Here is a 22520-nt window from a genome sequence, read left to right as displayed (position 1 = left end):
TTGGTGCACTTTGTCACCATTTATATTTTGTTTGGAAGCATTTGCAAAAACAATTTGTTTGATACATCTCCCCTCCATGCAGGGCTGTCTTAACAGCATTGTTGGCCCTGGGCAAAACAGTGCACTGGGGCCCCTACATACCTTGTCACGAGGACCAATTAAAAAGCTAAAAAGAAATAACCTGATCCTCATGCAGTCCTCCACTGTCTCTCCACAGGCTTCAAAATGGCAGTCAGTATTCTGATTAGTGGATGGCTGGTGCTATCCACCAATCAGCATGTTGCCAGCCATTCACTGTTTGGTTACAGGCTGGTAAGCAAGTAAAAAAAAAGTTTCTGTGCAGCTGATTGTGAGACCACTACCCACCCCTGCTCAAAGGCCCCTAGAACTGTGGGGCCCTGGGCAGCTGCCCAGTGTGCCTGTACGTTAAGATGGCCCTGCCTCCATGTATAGAACTGATAAAACCCCTATTTCAAGTACAGAATTTAGCAGATTACATTTTGGCTGGCCTAGGTGTCTCGATTCTGAGCATTATGAAGTCTCTAATTTCTGTTTATGAAATCTATTACAGCTGCAAATCTATAATGCTGCAAAAGCACTTGCTTCTTTTAACTGCCACTCCTCTGTTGACGAGGGACTGGTCTCACGGGCTTCATCTGCATGTCGGGGGTGGGGGGGAGAGATATTGCTTGGCTGCATTAGTTATTAATGCAGTTCACAAAGACTTGTTTAGTTGGTTAACTAATAAAGATATGTAACTTGAGTCTCCTCCCCCTTTTTTATTTTTTTATTTTTTTTTATTTTGTGCCAGAAATGTGATTATCACGCCTCTCCTAATTTTCTAATCCCCTTGCCCCTTTCTGTGTTTTGTACTGGTGCTTACTTCTGCATGTTTAATGCTATAGTGAAGGGCTATTCAATTCAAGATGCGGCCCTCCAGCTGCAGTGGGACGACACAACCCAGCATGCCCCGGCACAGTTTTGCTTTTATGGCATGCTGGGATATGTTGTTCCACAGCAGCTGGAGGGCAGCATGAATATCCCCGCTATAGTTGTCTCTTTTGGATAAAGAGTTTGCATTAAAAAACAAACGAACATTGCATCTCATTTGTGCTGAACAGATCATTTAATATCTATTACCAAGAAATGGCATCAATCCATTTTGTAAGTAAAGTCAAAATGTGAGTCATCACAGCATGCAGTAAAGTTTTGTCTTTTTGTAGGCCCTGCTGGCAAACATGGCTGCTATGTTTTGTGTTTATCATGGACCAAATGGCTTGAAGCATATTGCACGGAGAGTTCATAATGCCGCACTGATATTTGCAGAAGGTAATCTATTAGGAGTCCTGAATATTTCCTGAGGAAATATGATATTTTTTTTTCTTTGTGCCAGGAGTGATACTATAGTCGCCTGTCATCTTCTATTTTACAAATGCCTGAAAATGTTTGATTAGATTTATTGTGTGCGGAATTGCTTCCAGCACAATTGAATTTATCCTAATTAATCTTAATAATGTGTTGTCTGTGCCTTGCTTAAAATGATGTCCTCCATACTACCATTAATGCAGCATCTAAAGTTGGAATTCTTGCATGTTTCTTAACGTTTTGTCTTGGATGTCCTGCTATATTTTCTAATGAATTTGCTGGGGCCTTGGCAACACTTTCAATCTACTGACTAGATCTGATGCTTTCTCTTAAGGTGCATACACACTGGGCGTTTTTGCCTAGCAAATGATGCACAGCGATGATCGCTGCCATCGGTGGGCTGAAAATCGTTTAGTGCATACACACAGAGTGATCCCCCCATCCCCTCCCCTTCTCCCCCCATCCCCAGGCGCTCATCGCCGGGGCATACACACTGGGCAGGTTTGAGCTGAAAGCAGCTCAAAACACCAAAAGTGAGCTGCTTTCAACTCAAAATTGCTCAGTGTGTATGGACCTTTACAGAGAAATATTGTCTATAGCCATTATTTGTATAGCTCTAATGGGGTTGATTGAGCCAGGCAATTTTGAGGCACAGGAAGGAATATTTCCCCTACACACAGGCCAAATTGGCAACTGTCACCCCATGGATTTTGTTTTGTCTAACAGTTCCCGTTCACCTCCGTTTTCAGACACAGTTACTGTACTATTCAAAGCTTAAAGAAGACCATTGTGAAGATAATGACAACTTTCTTTTTCTACTGCTTCTTTGAGTTACCGCTATAGGATGTCATAGGGGAGACAGAAAATAGTGTTTCCAACCTGTCTACGTCGCTGAGATCAAATCATAGTGCCAAGACAGCAAGTGTGTGTGTGTGTGAAATATAATTTTAATAGTGAAGTGCCATTGTATTTTCCAGGTCTGAAGAGAGCTGGCCATAGGTTGCACCATGACATGTTCTTTGACACGCTAAAGATTCATTGTGGATGTCCAGTGAAAGATGTCCTGGATCGCGCTGCACACCGCCACATAAACCTTCGTATTTACAGTAATGGCTCAGTAAGTTTATTTTTTGTATTTTTTTGCTTTAACAAAATTTCTTGTCTGCTTTTCATTTAGCAGTTTTTGTTGTTGTGAATGGGTGAACATGGGAATGATGTCCTGTAGTAGTGACGGGTGTAGTATTGTATGCCGGCGGCCGGGCTCCTGGAGACCAGCATACCGGCGCTGGGAGCCCGACCGCCAGCATACCGACAGCGTGGCGAGCGCAAATGAGCCCCTTGTGGGCTCGCTGCGCTGGCCACTCTGCGGGCACGGTGGCACGCTATTTATTCTCCCTCCAGGGGGGTCGTGGACCCCCACGAGGGAAAATGTGTCAGTATGCCGGGTGTCGGGATTCCGGCGCCGGTATACTGTGCGCCGGGATCTTGACATTCGGCAACCTGAAGACCACCCGTAGTGACAGCACCTTTTGTGCAATGATGACCATTTTACTGTAGCTGGGTTTCTTTCCCTACATCATTGCTATTATTTTACACTGTAATATCTTGCCCTTTGTTGCCTTCCTTTTTCCTGTTGGGACTCTGTGTGCTGAATGGTTCCAGAACTGCTGCTCTGACTCATGGTAATGTATTACATATATTTCGTTTTTTGTCCTACAGCTTGGTGTATCTATTGATGAAACTGTAAAAGAAAAAGATCTGGATGATCTGTTATGGGTGTTTGGCTGTGAATCCTCCGCAGTAAGTAAAACACGAATTATAATGGTTACTGTCAACGGTAAGACTGTATCAAGTTTATGATTGCCGATAATAATAATAATAATAATTTTATTTATATAGCGCTCTTTCTCCAATAGGACTCAAGGCGCTTAACAGATACATAGCATAATATAGTACAGAAAATAATGAAGTACATTTTCATAAAATACAGAAGCATGAAGATACTAAAAGGGACACTATGGAAATGCTTGAGTAAACAGGAAAGTCTTGAGTCTACTTTTGAAGGATTCTATAGGTGGGGCCTCTCGCACTGTGCGGGGAAGTGAGTTCCATAGAGTCGGAGCCGCATGACTAAAAGCTTGACCCCCCAGATGAATTACGGGAGATTCTAGGTACTGCTAAAAGTCCTTCATCTACAGATCGCAGTAATTGAGTGGGGCAGTATGGGGTCAGAAGCTGCCTCAGGTACCTTGGGCCCTGGTCATGTAATGCTTTGAAACTCAGTAAGCCAATCTTGAAGATGATTCACCATCTTACAGTCAGCCAGTGAAGGGAGTAGAGGATGGGTGTTATGTGGCTAGAACGGGGCTGGTTGGTTAACAGCCTGGCAGCTGTGTTTTGCACCAGCTGTAAGCGTTGCAATTCTTTTGCTGGGAGACCAAGGTAGAGGGCATTATAGTAGTCTAATCGAGATGATACAAATGCATGTATGACTTTTGGCAGATCATCTGAGGGAATTAAGTGCTTGATTCTGGCTATGTTCCTCAGGTGAAAGAATGAGGATTTGATTGTGGCTGATATCTGATGTTTAAGTGTCAAGCCACCATCCAGGACAACGCCAAGATTCCGCACACGATCAGCCGTGCAGGCCAATCTAGCACGTCGCTCATTTCACCCGCTGGGTGAAATGAGGTCTCCCCCCGCACGCTCAGCACAGATCGCGCTGTGCTGAGCGGCGGGAGAGATGTGTGCTTGTGCTGAGCGAACCGCTCAGCACACATCTCTCCCGTGTATAGGGCCCCTAACTGAAAGCAACAACTGTACCTGCTGGAGAAGCATATTGGATCTGGAAGATCCTGCTGTGGTGGTGTAGGACTTTTGTGAATATTATTTATATGGCATAAAGGGAAAATTTTCTCCATGATGGTGGTAATTGTTCCCAAATTCAGATTTATTTGCCATATTTATTTACACTTAAAAGTGGTAAATAATGTGGTAGTTTGTTATCATACCACCTTTCTGAGGAACAGAGACCAATATTGGAGTGCCCATTGTCTGTTGAGACTGCTCGTTACATAACTACATCCCATTTTAACAGACACTTGCAAATGTAATTTCTCTATCGTCCTAGTGGATGCTGGGGTTCCTGAAAGGACCATGGGGAATAGCGGCTCCGCAGGAGACAGGGCACAAAAGTAAAGCTTTCCGATCAGGTGGTGTGCACTGGCTCCTCCCCCTATGACCCTCCTCCAAGCCAGTTAGATTTTTGTGCCCGGCCGAGAAGGGTGCAATCTAGGTGGCTCTCCTAAAGAGCTGCTTAGAGAAAGTTTAGCTTAGGTTTTTTATTTTACAGTGAGTCCTGCTGGCAACAGGATCACTGCAACGAGGGACTTAGGGGAGAAGAAGTGAACTCACCTGCGTGCAGGATGGATTGGCTTCTTGGCTACTGGACATCAGCTCCAGAGGGACGATCACAGGTACAGCCTGGATGGTCACCGGAGCCTCGCCGCCGGCCCCCTTGCAGATGCTGAAACATGAAGAGGTCCAGAATCGGCGGCAGAAGACTCCTCAGTCTTCTAAAGGTAGCGCACAGCACTGCAGCTGTGCGCCATTTTCCTCTCAGCACACTTCACACGGCAGTCACTGAGGGTGCAGGGCGCTGGGAGGGGAGCGCCCTGGGAGGCAAATGAAAACCTATTTGGCTAAAAAATACCTCACATATAGCCTCCGGGGCTATATGGAGATATTTAACCCCTGCCAGAATACACTAAAGAGCGGGAGACGAGCCCGCCGGAAAAGGGGCGGGGCCTATCTCCTCAGCACACAGCGCCATTTTCCTTACACAGCTCCGCTGGTCAGGACGGCTCCCAGGTCTCTCCCCTGCACTGCACTACAGAAACAGGGTAAAACAAGAGAGGGGGGGCAAAATAGTGGCAAAAATTATATTATAAAAGCAGCTATACAGGGAGCACTTATTATAAGGCTATCCCTGTCATATATAGCGCTTTTGGTGTGTGCTGGCAAACTCTCCCTCTGTCTCCCCAAAGGGCTAGTGGGGTCCTGTCTTCGTTAAGAGCATTCCCTGTGTGTCTGCTGTGTGTCGGTACGTGTGTGTCGACATGTATGAGGACGATATTGGTGTGGAGGCGGAGCAATTGCCAAATATGGGGATGTCACCTCCTAGGGGGTCGACACCAGAATGGATGCCTTTATTTATGGAATTACGGGATAGTGTCAACACGCTAAAGCAGTCGTTTGTCGACATGAGACGGCCGGACAATCAGTTAGTGCCTGTCCAGGCGCCTCAAACACCGTCAGGGGCTGTAAAACGCCCTTTGCCTCAGTCGGTCGACACAGACCCAGACACAGGCACTGATTCCAGTGGCGACGGTGACGAATCAACCGTATTTTCCAGTAGGGCCACACATTATATGATTTTGGCAATGAAGGAGGCGTTACATTTAGCTGATACTACTGGTACCACTAAACAGGGTATTATGTGGGGTGTGAAAAAACTACCTATAGTTTTTCCTGAATCAGAAGAACTAAATGATGTATGTGATGAAGCGTGGGTTGCCCCCGATAAAAAGATGCTAATTTCAAAGAAGTTATTAGCTTTATACCCTTTCCCGTCAGAGGTTAGGGCGCGCTGGGAAACACCTCCTAGGGTGGATAAGGCGCTCACACGCTTATCTAAACAAGTGGCGTTACCCTCTCCTGAGACGGCCGCACTTAAAGATCCAACAGATAGGAGGATGGAAAATATCCAAAAAAGTATATACACACATACAGGTGTTATACTACGACCAGCTATAGCGTCAGCCTGGATGTGCAGTGCTGGAGTAGTTTGGTCAGAGTCCCTGATTGAAAATATTGATACCCTGGATAGGGACAATGTTTTACTGTCTTTAGAGCAAATAAAGGATGCATTTCTTTATATGCGTGATGCACAGAGGGATATCTGCACACTGGCATCACGGGTAAGTGCTATGTCCATTTCGGCCAGAAGAAGTTTATGGACGCGACAGTGGTCAGGCGATGCGGACTCAAAACGGCATATGGAAGTTTTGCCGTATAAAGGGGAGGAGTTATTTGGAGTCGGTCTATCAGATTTGGTGGCCACGGCTACAGCCGGGAAATCCACCTTTTTACCTCAAGCTACTCCCCAACAGAAAAAGACACCGACTTTTCAACCGCAGTCCTTTTGTTCCTTTAAAAACAAGAGAGCAAAGGGATATTCATATCTGCCACGAGGCAGAGGAAGGGGGAAGAGACACCAACAGGCAGCTCCTTCCCAGGAACAGAAGCCCTCCCCCGCTTCTACAAAAGCCTCAGCATGACGCTGGGGCTTCTCAAGCGGACTCGGGGGCGGTGGGCGGTCGTCTCAAGCATTTCAGCGCGCAGTGGGCTCACTCGCAGGTAGATCCCTGGATCCTGCAGATAATATCTCAGGGGTACAGGTTGGAACTAGAGACAGATCCGCCTCGCCGTTTCCTGAAGTCTGCTTTACCAACGTCCCCCTCCGAAAGGGAGACGGTTTTGGAAGCCATTCACAAGCTGTACTCTCAGCAGGTGATAGTCAAGGTACCTCTTCTACAACAGGGAAAGGGGTATTATTCCACTCTATTTGTGGTACCGAAGCCGGACGGCTCGGTAAGACCTATTCTAAATCTGAAGTCCTTGAACCTGTACATAAAGAAGTTCAAGTTCAAAATGGAGTCACTCAGAGCAGTGATAGCGAACCTGGAAGAAGGGGACTTTATGGTGTCCTTGGACATCAAGGATGCGTACCTCCACGTTCCAATTTACCCCTCACACCAGGGGTACCTCAGGTTCGTTGTACAAAACTGTCACTATCAGTTTCAGACGCTGCCGTTCGGATTGTCCACGGCACCTCGGGTCTTTACAAAGGTAATGGCCGAGATGATGATTCTTCTTCGAAGAAAAGGCGTATTAATTATCCCATACTTGGACGATCTCCTAATAAGGGCAAGGTCCAGAGAACAGCTAGAGAGGGGATTAGAACTGTCTCAAGAAGTGCTAAAACAGCACGGCTGGATTCTGAATATTCCAAAATCCCAGTTAATGCCGACAACTCGTCTGCTGTTCCTAGGGATGATTCTGGACACGGTTCAGAAAAAGGTTTTTCTCCCGGAGGAAAAAGCCAAGGAGTTGTCCGAGCTTGTCAGGAACCTCCTAAAACCAGGAAAGGTGTCTGTACATCAATGCACAAGAGTCCTGGGAAAAATGGTGGCTTCTTACGAAGCAATTCCATTCGGCAGATTCCATGCACGAATTTTCCAGAGGGATCTGTTAGACAAATGGTCAGGGTCGCATCTTCAGATGCACCAGCGGATAACCCTGTCTCCAAGGACAAGGGTATCTCTTCTGTGGTGGTTGCAGAGTGCTCATCTATTGGAGGGCCGCAGATTCGGCATACAGGATTGGATCCTGGTGACCACGGACGCCAGCCTGAGAGGCTGGGGAGCAGTCACACAAGGAAGAAACTTCCAGGGAGTGTGGACGAGCCTGGAAACGTCTCTTCACATAAACATTCTGGAACTAAGAGCAATCTACAATGCTCTAAGCCAGGCAGAACCTCTGCTTCAAGGAAAACCGGTGTTGATCCAGTCGGACAACATCACGGCAGTCGCCCATGTGAACAGACAGGGCGGCACAAGAAGCAGGAGTGCAATGGCAGAAGCTGCAAGGATTCTTCGCTGGGCAGAGAATCATGTGATAGCACTGTCAGCAGTGTTCATCCCGGGAGTGGACAACTGGGAAGCAGACTTCCTCAGCAGACACGACCTTCACCCGGGAGAGTGGGGACTTCATCCGGAAGTCTTCCACATGCTGGTAACCCGTTGGGAAAGACCAATGGTGGACATGATGGCGTCTCGCCTCAACAAAAAACTGGACAGGTATTGCGCCAGGTCAAGAGATCCGCAGGCAATAGCTGTGGACGCGCTGGTAACGCCTTGGATGTACCAGTCGGTGTATGTGTTTCCTCCTCTGCCTCTCATACCAAAAGTATTGAGAATTATACGGCAAAGAGGCGTAAGAACGATACTAGTGGTTCTGGATTGGCCAAGAAGGACTTGGTACCCGGAACTTCAAGAGATGATCACGGAAGATCCGTGGCCTCTACCTCTAAGGAGGGACTTGCTTCAGCAGGGTCCCTGTCTGTTTCAAGACTTACCGCGGCTGCGTTTGACGGCATGGCGGTTGAACGCCGGATCCTAAAGGAAAAAGGCATGCCGGAAGAAGTCATTCCTACTTTGATTAAAGCAAGGAAGGAAGTAACCGTGCAACACTATCACAGCATTTGGCGAAGATATGTTGCGTGGTGCGAGGATCGGAGTGCTCCGACGGAGGAATTTCAACTGGGTCGATTCCTACATTTCCTGCAATCAGGATTGTCTATGGGTCTCAAATTGGGATCTATTAAGGTTCAAATTTCGGCCCTGTCGATTTTCTTTCAAAAAGAATTGGCTTCAGTTCCTGAAGTTCAGACTTTTGTTAAGGGAGTGCTGCATATACAGCCTCCTGTGGTGCCTCCAGTGGCACCGTGGGATCTCAATGTGGTTTTGGAATTTCTAAAATCTCATTGGTTTGAACCACTAAAAAAGGTGGATTTAAAATATCTCACATGGAAAGTGACCATGTTACTAGCCCTGGCTTCGGCCAGGAGAGTGTCAGAACTGGCAGCTTTATCTTACAAAAGCCCATATCTGATTTTCCATTCGGACAGGGCAGAACTGCGGACTCGTCCGCATTTTCTCCCTAAGGTGGTGTCAGCATTTCATCTGAACCAGCCTATTGTAGTGCCTGCGGCTACAAGTGACTTGGAGGACTTCAAGTTACTGGACGTTGTCAGAGCATTAAAAATATATATTGCAAGGACAGCTGGAGTCAGAAAATCTGACTCGTTGTTTATATTGTATGCACCCAACAAGATGGGTGCTCCTGCGTCTAAGCAGACGATTGCTCGTTGGATCTGTAGCACAATCCAACTTGCACATTCTGTGGCAGGCCTGCCACAGCCTAAATCTGTAAAGGCCCACTCCACAAGGAAGGTGGGCTCATCTTGGGCGGCTGCCCGAGGGGTCTCTGCATTACAACTTTGCCGAGCAGCTACGTGGTCAGGGGAGAACACGTTTGTAAAATTTTACAAATTTGATACTCTGGCTAAGGAGGACCTGGAGTTCTCTCATTCGGTGCTGCAGAGTCATCCGCACTCTCCCGCCCGTTTGGGAGCTTTGGTATAATCCCCATGGTCCTTTCAGGAACCCCAGCATCCACTAGGACGATAGAGAAAATAAGAATTTACTTACCGATAATTCTATTTCTCGGAGTCCGTAGTGGATGCTGGGCGCCCATCCCAAGTGCGGATTATCTGCAATAATTGTACATAGTTATTGTTAACTAATTCGGGTTATTGTTAGGAAGCCATCTTTCAGAGGCTCCTCTGTTATCATACTGTTAACTGGTTTTGATCACAAGTTGTACGGTGTGATTGGTGTGGCTGGTATGAGTCTTACCCGGGATTCAAAATTCCTCCCTTATTGTGTACGCTCGTCCGGGCACAGTACCTAACTGGCTTGGAGGAGGGTCATAGGGGGAGGAGCCAGTGCACACCACCTGATCGGAAAGCTTTACTTTTGTGCCCTGTCTCCTGCGGAGCCGCTATTCCCCATGGTCCTTTCAGGAACCCCAGCATCCACTACGGACTCCGAGAAATAGAATTATCGGTAAGTAAATTCTTATTTTTCATAAATAATCACTTCACTAATGAGGTTTTATAATTGGCTTTTTAAATCAATAAGTTTTATATTTTGAGTTACTGCTTTGAGTTCCCCAACATAGTTTGTCTCTGCTTTTGCTATATAGTTTACTCAAAGAAAAGAGTACAGTGAGGAGAGTGGGTTTTTAAATTATTTCGCAATTTCCAAATACTTGATGTAACCATACTCATAACATACTGTTTATAAATGTGAACTTTCCATATCCAGAGTCTAATTAAGATCCATAAAGGTTTAAGTCCAACACTTGTTGACTGTGTGGTATCACCAGTCCTATAATAATCAGTGGTTCACCTGAAATATGCTGGTGGAATTGCAGTCTCTACTAGGGACTGCCAAATTATAAATTCTGTTAATTGTAGTACAATTGCATATCTCATCTTGCAAATCTACCGGTGTATGTAAGCTGCGTTTGATCCTATTAAGACTAATGTCTGCCCTTTTGTAGGAATTGATTGCTGAAAGCATGGAAGAAGACAACAAAGGCATCCTTGCAACTGCATTCAAGAGAACCAGCAAATTTCTCGCACACCCAGTGTTTAACAGGTGAGTTCTTAGAAAGGAACATTTTCTTTTTGTAAATCAAAATGTCTTATTGGTTTACTAATGAATTCTTTAATCCTTCTTTTTGCGATCAGTTACCATTCAGAAACGAATATTGTCCGCTACATGAAACGATTGGAAAACAAGGATATTTCACTTGTGCATAGTATGATTCCCCTAGGATCATGCACAATGAAACTTAATAGTTCCTCAGAGCTTATCGTAAGTAATGAGCCTATTTTCTCATGGTTCTCTTATATTTGTCTGTAGATAAGTTTTTTGCTGCCATAAGGTGAGATTACCTTTGTTGGCTGCACAGTTCTAGAACGGTGGTCCAAGGTTCTTATGTTACCTTATGCTGCCTCTTGGACCACAAGCAGGGTCCTGTTACCAATAACTCTGTGCCTCTTCTGCACATCTTATGGAATCAGTCACCACATTACTACATTGTTTGGTGCAGGAGGAAGTAAAGTAATACATATGTTGTATCAAATGTGAACTTTCCATATCCAGAGTCTAATGAACAACTATTCATGGTCTGACAGTATGAATAGTACATGTACAAGAGAGAGACTACATGGACCTTGTGGTTTTGTTGGAACCCTACTCTAAACTGTAGGACTCTGAAATCACCCCCATTTTGTGTCATCTCTTCTAGGGGTAGACTATTCCACCCTGGGTAATCCTACGCGGAGCGCCCAAGATGGCTGCTGCACTTGGTACCTGTGAGGGTGGAATACACAACCCTTGGAAGTTATTACCCAAAATACCTGCACCAATCCTGCGTTATGCTTTCTGTGGGCTTAAGGTTATTCTTTTATGTCTGTGTTGCTTGTCTATTGTTGTATTACTCAAATCCTCTGTATCATGTGTATTGTTTTTGATGTCTGTAAAGCGCCTTGAGTCCTGTTGGAGAGAGAGCGCTATATAAATAAAATTATTATTATTATTATTATTACTTCATGCAGGGCCTGCCCTCTGCATAGGTTACCTAGGCAATTGTCAGGAGTAACCTAGCTCCAGAGGAGGGCGCCCACCAGAGGAGTTGTGGCACTAATCAGATGAAAAGTAGGATGATAATCATTAATCACCCTTCAAATATGTGGTGCTGTGCATGGCGGTGGGCCAGAGGAGGACATATGTGGGTAGGAGAGGCAGGGAGGATGTTGGGAAGAGGAGGGAGGGTAAGCCAGGAGGAGGACATGTGTGGGCTGTGAAGAACAGGCAGACTCTGAGAAGAGGGAAGCAGAGCCTTCAGTAGGACACAGGAGGGCTGGAAAGAGGAGGCTATCTGGCTTGGAGGAAGAGAAGGGAGTCTGCTATACAATGAATCTGTAATTATAATTTATATATTAATATGTGGGATTGGGTACAGTTTTTTTTTAAAGGGCAAAAGCTAAAATCTTTCCTTTTTAACCAGAGATGCTTCTTTGGGGTGGCATTTATTTTAAAGTGGAAACTTGCATAGTGCACCAAATTGAGAGATTGGCCTGGACTTCATGTTCCGTACTTGTACTTGTAGTGTGAAAATCAAATGTAACAACCTGAAAATAAAAAACTGCCAAATGTTACATTTTACAACTTCATTTTTTTTACCCTCTTTATTGTTGTTGGATAGAACGTTAGCTATTGAAAATATGAAATGCTTTTTACAGAATACATGGGTCAAATACATGTAATTGGGGCATAACCATGTTTTTGTTGCTAATGTTTCCCAAATCCATTTAAGAATTGGACATCTGTTAAATTTGGTCTTGGATCCCCCCCTCCCCCATAACAAAATACACAGCAGAAAATGTTTATAGTGTATCTCAATGTAAATTGGGTCCCTGGAGAAAGTCGCATCTGCTGAATCATTTGCAGGCATGAATGAATCTGCAGTTTCCTTGAGGTTAACATTATTTACAGTCTGCCGACAATGTAACCGGTTTTGTCCATGTCTGATTACTGTACAGGTTTGTGCTTTTGTATGACTTGAAATTAAAACTTTTTGTTTTCCTTCTATCATTCCATTTTGCAGCCAATTACTTGGCCAGAATTTGCCAATATTCATCCATTTGTGCCCATAAACCAGGCTCAGGGCTATCAACAGCTATTTAGAGAACTTGAAAAAGACTTGTGTGAAATAACGGGATATGACAGAATCTCATTCCAGCCAAACAGGTAAGAACAAGAAGATCCTTTTAAAATAGAGAAAAGAAGACTGTTAACGGGCACTCAAGGTCAAGAGTTTTGGTGATATTGGAAAATGAAAATTTTTATTAGAAATTTTAGTAAAATAAGATGTTTATCAGTAGCCGCAGCTACAAGTACACCATTATTTTTCTATTTTTAAAGCTACATCATCTTTTTCCTTATTTTGCTAAAATTTAATAAAGTTCTTTGTCTCTATTTTTAAGATATCTTCTATCTGACTCTAGGGAGCACCACCAACTATTTGATTTATTTGTGAATGTATTTACTAAGCTGGCTGCCTACTAATTATATACCCCCACGTTTCATATGAACCATCCTTTTTATCTTAAGAATGAGATATTCGTTGTGTAAATATGTGCTTCTACAACAATTCTCGCCAATTAGCTGTGCATCCATTTTTATGTGTGATATGAAGTGATTTCATAAGCTTAACACATTCTTATGGACCAGACAAAGATGGGTGGAGAACCACGGAATCTTATGTGTCTCTTGTCTGTATACACAGTGGTGCACAGGGTGAATATACTGGATTGGCCGCCATCAAGGCTTACTTAAGTGCAAAAGGTGAACCTCATCGAAGTGTAAGTGTGATCCTTGTATTTACTTGGTACTAACATATTCCATTGTCCTTTACAATTGATGCCGTATGTCTGCCATAAACATTGAAATCCAAATTGGTAATTTGTGTAGAACCCTGGTGTAAATAAAATATTAAAGCATGCTTTTATATGCAAACCACAATCATAATAATAAAATTTACACTGTAATATTCTAGGTCTGTCTTATACCGAAATCCGCACATGGCACCAACCCGGCAAGTGCCCAGATGGCGGGCATGAAAATACAGCCAGTGGAAACAGACAAAGATGGGAGCATTGACCTAGCTCATCTGAAAGCCATGGTAAATTATTAATTGGTACTTCATTTTACACACTGTATATTTGCTATGCTTCTATTTTAAAAGGCTGATCTTTGTGACTGGGTTTCCAATGTAAAAGGAGTGTGACCTCACCTCGTGGGGTCATGGTCACGTCTCATGGGGGAGTTTCTCCTCCCCTCTGTGTTTTTACGGGGTGTACCAGGAGTCACGGGTGTGCTGTGAATCATGGAGGCCTGGCCTCATGGTACCCCCCCACCCCACCCCGTCTCTCTGTTGCCAGGCACAGTGTAGGAGGTAGAGCTGCTTTGCTTTTAGGGTAGACCTGCCCGTCGGGCCCTCAGCCCTTCTGGTATTTGCCAGATGGCCAGTCTGGGTGTGCTGTGCAGGCTTGCCTTCATAGTAAATTAACAAAATCGAAATAAATCTGTGTCCTGTTTGACTGCAGTCCATTCATGTATGCTATAGCAGTCTGAAACTGCCGCAATTAGAATGCCTGATCATGCTTGCATATGCCATCCATTTCTGTCAGCCATGATGGGCTCACTGCGGGTAAGAGGTGCTGGCATGCTGTGTGGGCAGTGGAAGAAAGTACACGTTCATTTTACATATCTACTTTAGTCCCCATCCCACTGCTGCAACTGCAGACATATCCTATGGGCATTAAAACATTCACATTCACTAGGGAATAGATGGGTTTTTTAACGTAAGTAGAAGTTAGACTTGAATAAATTTGATATGTGTTCGTATTAGCGATGAGGACCCATCTGATGAAGTTCACCCTGACATAGTGGATGGGCCTGGATTTTTGGCCAAACAAATGCTAAGAACTTATACTCCATGTTAATTATAAGAGTTTATCAAAATTATTTTGACACTAGAATGAAGTGTACCCAGCCGATTCAATGCATACACACTTGTACAATGCAGGGGACAACTGCATGATCTAACATGGCAGTGTACACGATATCTTCTGGTTGGCCGTGCTACACCAAGCGACCTCAGGAGCTTGCAAATTTGGCATATAAACTGAATGACATGCCCCATTTGTTGTTCTGATATCATTCTAGTGTGTACCGACCCTTCGTGATTAGAGCAGTGGTTCCCAAACTTTTTTGAATCACAGCCCTCTACAGTATTAGAATTTTTATTCATGGCACCCCTAGGTGCTAGGTGTTCTTATTGAGAACTTCAGAAAAAATATTACATAAAGTAAATTGTGTTTATATGCCATCCTTAGGATCAGTTATGTGGCGAGGGACAGGATCCATTTCCATTTGTCCACAAAATTATTTTGGAAGCCACCAGCACTGGTTTTGTCAATTACATTAAATATAAATAATTTGAATTGGTCATGGACCACCTACCCAAGGTGCTACGGCACCCAGTTTGGGAACAACTGAATTAGAGTATGCACCTACATTTTACTTAACCCAAGTATTACAAGAATGTAAAATCTTGCTTCAAGTACTAATTAACATTGACTGTTAGAGGGTTAAGTCTTCCTCCTACTTTTTATTTATTTATTTATTTGATTTATTTTATTTTATAATCTTTATTTTGTCTGGTCAGACAAATGGAAACATAATACAAAAAGGAGAAACAGTTGGGTAACCAAAACCCAAAAATGACAATATTATTTGTAAGAAAAATATAAACAAAAGAACAACATCAGTAATGTATTAAATGGCGAGAGAGGGGGGAGAAGGGGGGGGGGGGGCAAGGAAGAATAGGAGGTGGGGGTGGAGACCACGATATAGTCTCAGAACATCAAATATATATTAAGCTTTCAAATGCGGAAGAAAAAAGTAGAAGATAGACGGTAAAAGGAAGGAAATAACCATGTCAGACGCAAGAAGGAGCAACAGTTGTCGTCCATGGGTCCGCAGAGAAAATTAACAGCAGGATGGGGGGGTGATGACCTATGCTCTGCGAGTAGCCAAGGGGGGGGGGGGGGGGGTGATGACCTACGCTCTGCGAGTAGCCAAGGGACCCAGACCTGACAAAATCGTATCCTCGGTCATGGAGGTAATGTGTGATTTTCTCCATTGCTGCAATGTGCCAGATTCTGGTCTTGAGAGGAGGGGGAGAATTTTTTTTTTTTTCTTTTTTGTCCAGTTTAGAGCGATCAGTGATTTAGCAGCTGTTAAAATGTGTGTTGCCAATTTTTTTGTAAATTTAGCAAGGGCTGGGGGGATGGGGGCTAACACAGTAGAAAAATCCAGGGATCTTTCAGCACGGGGGTTTCCAAAAGGAAATTCAGGAGGGCATGGACCGAATCCCAAAAGGGGACAATGATCGGACATGTCCACCATATATGGACTATAGTACCCCTGCAACCACAACCCCTCCAACAATTTGGAGAAGAAGACGGGAAGAGTTTGAGTCTGTCAGGAGTATAATACCAGCGATAATAGATCTTGTATGCTGTCTCTTTGATAGTGGTTGCAATAGAGCTCTTAGCTATCCCCAGTCTCATGTCGTCCCAAACCTCATCTCCGGGGGAGGTCCAAGGTCCCGTTCCGAAGCAGTTTAATGGGGTCTGGAAGAGGGAAGGGTGGGATCAAGGAGGAGGGCATAAAGCTGGGAAATTAAGCTTTTGGAGAGGGGGCGATTTTTACTTATATTTCCAAAAGGGGTAAGGTCATGAAGTACTGTGAGTGAGGGCAAGGATCATAGAAAATGGCGAATTTGCAGAAATTCAAAGGGGTTGAACATCCGTGAAGGGGTTTTCTGTTGCAGGTCCATTGGCCCTGGTTTGCAAAATCAGCCGGTAATTTAAACCCAAGTTGAGACCAAGGGGGTAATTCCAAGTTGATCGCAGCAGGATTTTTGATAGCAATTGGGCAAAACCATGTGCACTGCAGGGGAGGCAGATATAACTTGTGCAGAAAGAGTTAGATTTGGGTGGGTTATTTTATTTCTGTGCAGGGTAAATACTGGCTGCTTTATTTTTACACTGCAAATTAGATTGCAGATTGAACACACCTCACCCAAATCTAACTCTCTCTGCACATGTTATATCTGTCTCCCCTGCAGTGCACATGGTTTTGCCCAATAGCTAACAAAAATCCTGCTGCGATCAACTTGGAATTACCCCCCAAGTACGGAATCTCGTAACCTAGGTTCCAGGAGGAAACAAGGGGTTCTGCCAAACTGGGGTCAATGGTGAGGGAAGGGGAAGTAAGATTCATCTTTACAGAATAACGGTCCCAGACTCTAAGGTTAAATTTTATGGTGGGAAGTAGTTTGGATGTTGGGGGTCGGGACGCGGAGGGTAGACCCCATAAAGGGGTCAAGTCTGGGAGGTTAATGTAGGCCGATTCAATATCCAGCCAGGAAATAGAGCCAGAGGGAGCGTAGGAGGCTACAATATGGGAGAAATGAGAGGCCAGATAGTAGAGTTTAATATCAGGAAGATCCCTGCCGCCAGCGGAAACCGGTCTTTTCAAGATATTAGCAGCAATACGTGGGGGCCTGTGGTTCCAAATAAAACGGACAAGGGCTTTTGAATATTGCGAAGGAAGGAAGCAAGCAGAAACCGCTACAGGGAGAGTCTGGAAGAGATGGAGCCATTTGGGGATTATAGTAATTTTAACAGCAATAATCCTACCCAGCCACGAGATAACTGTTCCAAGATGACAGATCAGATTGTGTCTTGGAGAGTAGAGGCAGGAAGAGGTCAGATAAATTCCCAGATAATTGTTCTTTTTGGGTTGCCATTTAAAGTTGAAACTGGTTCTAAGGGGTTTGGCTTAATGGGGGGAGGGGGGGGGGACATGGAGCAGCATGGCCTCCGACTTGGAGTAGTTTATCTTAAGGCCCTAAACAGGCCCGCCATCAGGGGGGTGCTCCGGGCACAGCTGTCACGGGCCAAGCCGCTTTAACAGAAATGCCATTGCCCACCCCCGCCGTCCGTCCGTGCTGCTGTTTGCCTGGCTCCCGCAGGCTATTGATAATGTCCCTCTCAAGATGGCCGCCGCCTGAGAGGAGACAGTTATTAAAGATGGTAGAGGAGGCTCTAGTATCTTTAATAACTGTCTCCTTCGAGGCGGTGGCCATTTTGAAAGGGACATTTTCAATAGTTTTACCTGAAGCAGGCTGACTAACAGTCTGCAGCAGCTCCAGCGGCTGCAGGGGGAGGACGAGCAGAACACCTGACAACAAGCAGTACCCCAATGAGCAGGTAATGGGGCATTACTGTGTGGGATGCGTAATATGGTGCTGGGGACATAGACATTTTCTTCTCTCTTTTTTTTTTTTTTTAAATTAAATAAATATATAATATATATATATATATATATATATATATATATATATATATACACACACACACCTCAAAAAAGTAAAGGGGACACTTAAACAACACAATGTAACTCCAAGTCAATCACACTTCTGTGAAATCAAACTGTCCACTTAGGAAGCAACACTGATTGATAATCAATTTCACATGCTGTTGTGCAAATGGAATAGACAACAGGTGGGAATTATAGGCAATTAGCAAGACACCCCCAATAAAGGAGTTGTTCTGCAGGTGGTGACCACAGACCACTTCTCAGCCCCTATGCTTTCTGGCTGATGTTTTGATCACTTTTGAAAGCTGGCGGTGCTTTCACTCTAGTGGTAGCATGAGACGGAGTCTACAACCCACACAAGTGGCTCAGGTAGTGCAGCTCATCCAGGATGGCACATCAATGCGAGCTGTGGCAAGAAGGTTTGCTGTGTCTGTCAGCGTAGTGTCCAGAGCATGGAGGCGCTACCAGGAGACAGGCCAGTACATCAGGAGATGTAGAGGAGGCCGTAGGAGGGCAACAACCCAGCAGCAGGACCGCTACCTCCGCCTTTGTGCAAGGAGGAACAGGAGGAGCACTGCCAGAGCACTGCAAAATGACCTCCAGCAAGCCACAAATGTGCATGTGTCTACTCAAACGATCAGAAACCGACTCCATGAGGGTGGTATGAGGGCCCGACGTCCACAGGTGGGGATTGTGCTTACAGCTCAACACCGTGCAGGACGTTTGGCATTTGCCAGAGAACACCAAGATTGGCAAATTCGCCACTGGCGCCCTGTGCTCTTCACAGATGAAAGCAGGTTCTCACTGAGCACAAGTGACAGTCTGGAGACGCCAAGGAGAACGTTCTGCTGCCTGCAACATCCTCCAGCATGACTGGTTTGGCAGTGGGTCAGTAATGGTGTGGGGTGGCATTTCTATGAGGGGCCACACATCCCTCCATGTGCTCGCCAGAGGTAGCCTGACTGCCATTAGGTACCGAGATGAGATCCTCAGACCCCTTGTGAGACCATATGCTGGTGCGGTTGGCCCTGGGTTCCTCCTAATGCAAGACAATGCTAGACCTCATGTGGCTGGAGTGTGTCAGCAGTTCCTGCAAGACGAAGGCATTGATGCTATGGACCGTTCCCCAGAACTGAATCCAATTGAGCACATCTGGGACATCATGTCTCGCTCCATCCACCAACACCACAGACTGTCCAGGAGTTGGCGGATGCTTTAGTCCAGGTCTGGGAGGAGATCCCTCAGGAGACCATCCGCCACCTCATCAGGAGCATGCCCAGGCGTTGTAGGGAGGTCATACAGGCACGTGGAGGCCACACACACTACTGAGCCTCATTTTGACTTGTTTTAAGAACATTACATCAAAGTTGGATCAGCCTGTAGTGTGTTTTTCCACTTTAATTTTGAGTGTGACTCCAAATCCAGACCTCCATGGGTTAATAAATTTGATTTCCATTGATAATTTTTGTGTGATTTTGTTATCGGCACAATCAACTATGTAAACAAAGTATTTAATAAGAATATTTCATTCATTCAGATCTAGGATGTGTTATTTTAGTGTTCTCTTTATTTTTTTGAGCAGTGAATATTTATAATTTTTTTTATTTTAATTATTATTTTTATTTGGTGGGGCTGGAGGAGGGGGCCCTGCCTATTTTGCCAGTCCTGGGACCCATCATTTCTGATGGCAGCCCTGGCCCGGAACAACACTAAGATTGCAGGAATGAAATAGGTTCGGTAGAGAGCTAGCCGGTTGAGTCAGAGAGAGGAGAATATCATCTGTGAAGAGAGAAATTTTGGGGTTGGTATGGCCTACTTGTACACCATGTATATCATAACGGGATCTAATCTGGGAAGCAAGCAGTTCAATTATAAGGGCAAATATCAGTGGGGACAGGGGGCATCCTTGCCACGTGCCATTAGAGATGTGGAGTGGGGCGGATGGCACACCGTTGATCAGTACTGTAGCGGAAGGGGTGGAGTATAATGCCAGGACACCAGTGAGAAAGTCACCAGACCGGCCATAGGCCTCGAGCGGTTTTCAGGAAACTCCAGGAGATTCTATCAAAGGCTTTTTCAGCATCCAAAGAAAGCATAATAGTAGGGATCTCCTGAAGTTTGAGATATTGATAAGATCGACAGCGCGTCTGGTATTGTCTTCCGCCTGACGCCCCGGAAAAAACCCCACTTGGTCATAATGGATCAGGGATGGGAGATAAGTGTTCAGGCGATTTGCTAGGATTTTAGCGAATATCTTTAAGTCTAGGTTCAGGAGAAAAATAGGTCGGTAGCTAGCACAGTTGAGGGAATCTTTACCTTCTTTAGGGATCACTACAATTCAAGCTTCCACATCTCAGAAGGAAAAGGGTCGCCATAGATTACCTTATTGAAGAGGGACTGGAGGTGGTGGGTGAGCAAGTCAGAGAATTTTTTTATAATACAGAGCTGTAAACACATCCGGGCCAGGAGATTTGCCATATTTTTTTTAGCTTTTATAGTCTGAGAAATTTCCTCCGCCGAGGTGTCACTGTTAAGATGATCCATACCGTCCTGAGATAATTTGGGCAGGTCAGATTTGGAGAGGAAGCCAGAAATCAGGTCAGAGTGGGACATAGAGGTTGAAGCAAGGGAGGGAGATGGGATGTTGTACAGGTCGGTATAGTAGGCTTGAAAGGTGGCCCTTATGGCAACCAAGTGGTTGTGGGGGTCTCTAATCGATATGATTTCCTCCTACTTTTTAATAAGCATTGGTGTCTCAATTCAAGTATTCAAGTCCCCTCCCCTAGCCACTGTGGCTAAGCCACCGTTATGTTAAATCACAAAATGATCAGGAATAATTCCAAATAAAATGTTTGCCATTTATTAACTACCAGAAAATCTGCTCCTGACTGGGACACTTTATTAGACGTATTGTTTTTCCCAAATAAAATAGTCAATCAACAAGTACCAAGCTTCATTCCTCCAGCATTTCCATGATAAGCTAATGATCTGGTTTTGAAACCACTAGATACTTTATCCTGATTTTGTATTTGAGCATTTTACCTTAGAATTCCAAAAACTATGCACTACCCATATTCTATATTGCATAGGCAGAAAGCTTGGAGCTCTCCTACTTTGGGTTACTTCCAGTCGGGATGTAGTTATGTCACTGGCGGTCTGGACGTCCCCTCAAAATCCCGACAGTTTGCATGCTGATTAACAGGGGCTATTTCCACTCGTGGATGTCCATGACACCCTTAAAGTGGGAATAGAACCTGTGGTGATCGCAGCTCGCCACCGAGCCCGCAAGGGGCTTTGTTGCGCTTGCCCCCTGCTGGCGTCTGTTTTGACCAGTGGGATCCCAAGTACCGCACACACACACCCAACCCTGCCAATCATTTTATAGCCTTGTACCACTGCAGGATTACACTGTGGCGAGATGGAAGCTTAGCATCTTCTGTAAGAATCTCCAAGGTTACAGACACTACTTTCAAAAACTTTGTACTATGTACAGTTACATCGAGACGCTTTTCTCACCTCCATTCTCATTAATAATTGATTTGTTCATTAACAACCTTCTTATCTAGAAACCACTAGTATACCTATAAAGGTTGCCATACTGTCGGACAACACAGCTCTTGCCGACGCATTCAGTATTTGCAGGTTGTGCCGTTTGCTTTGGTGAGGCATTACCAGTATTCAGATGCTCTCCCGTTTGTGCGCACTTGCAGAACCACTTCACATATTAACATTCACTTATATAGCATCCGCGTATTCCACTGCACTTTACAATTGGAAATGTAATCCTAAATGTAAATATACTCCATTATTTGGAGTCTCACCAGGCAGAAGTATTGCTGCTGCAGTGTGGTCTAGGCATGTACCCTAACAGCTTCAATTGTAGCCATTCATTTGGTAGACACCCAGACATCCAGATCTATTCCAAAATAGGCTTGACTTGTAGAAACAAATACTGCAAAACTCCTATGGCCAGAAAGTTTATCGCCTATTAGGCTGACCATTTTTAGAATATCTCTGAGTCCCATGAATGTGCCACCTGTCTGATCATACCTTCTATTATGTGGCTCTATAAACAGGTCTTTAATTGTCCCACTCAGTGATTCTTTTCTCTATTAAAGTCACAACTGTACATGATGTACTGTATAAAGGATATACTTTATTACCTGTAGCTCTGAAAAACTGTTTATTCCATAGTATCTAATATTGTGGTCCCCATTTATCAAGCCCTGGAGAGTGATTAATAAATACCAACCAATCCGCACCTAACTGCCATGTCACAGGCTGTGTTTGTAAATTTACAGTTAGGAGCTGGTTGGTACTTTATCACTGTGCTATTTATCACTCTCCAAGGCTTGATAAATCTGGGCCTATGTATTTTATATCATTTGGCTTTTTTTTCCTTTTTAAATGGTGTTCAATATAATATAATATAATATAATTACA

The 22520-nt window shown here is 44.6% G+C and overlaps 1 protein-coding gene across 1 annotated transcript in view; it reads left to right on the top strand.

Annotated features, from left to right (window-relative positions):
* GLDC (glycine decarboxylase) overlaps positions 1–22520 on the top strand; it is a 139835-nt gene that overhangs the window by 62209 nt on the left and 55106 nt on the right. The window contains exons 9-16 of the mRNA XM_063913997.1: positions 1224–1329; positions 2343–2482; positions 3085–3165; positions 10615–10712; positions 10805–10931; positions 12730–12872; positions 13411–13486; positions 13681–13806. Coding sequence (XP_063770067.1) covers positions 1224–1329; positions 2343–2482; positions 3085–3165; positions 10615–10712; positions 10805–10931; positions 12730–12872; positions 13411–13486; positions 13681–13806 — 897 coding nt within the window. The remainder of the gene's footprint in view (positions 1–1223; positions 1330–2342; positions 2483–3084; positions 3166–10614; positions 10713–10804; positions 10932–12729; positions 12873–13410; positions 13487–13680; positions 13807–22520) is intronic.

This window comes from Pseudophryne corroboree, chromosome 1 (assembly GCF_028390025.1).
Source record: "Pseudophryne corroboree isolate aPseCor3 chromosome 1, aPseCor3.hap2, whole genome shotgun sequence".
In the NCBI taxonomy this organism is placed as follows: Eukaryota; Metazoa; Chordata; class Amphibia; order Anura; family Myobatrachidae; genus Pseudophryne; species Pseudophryne corroboree.
Note: the sequence above shows the minus strand (reverse complement) of the source record. Positions and strands in the feature narration are given on the sequence as shown.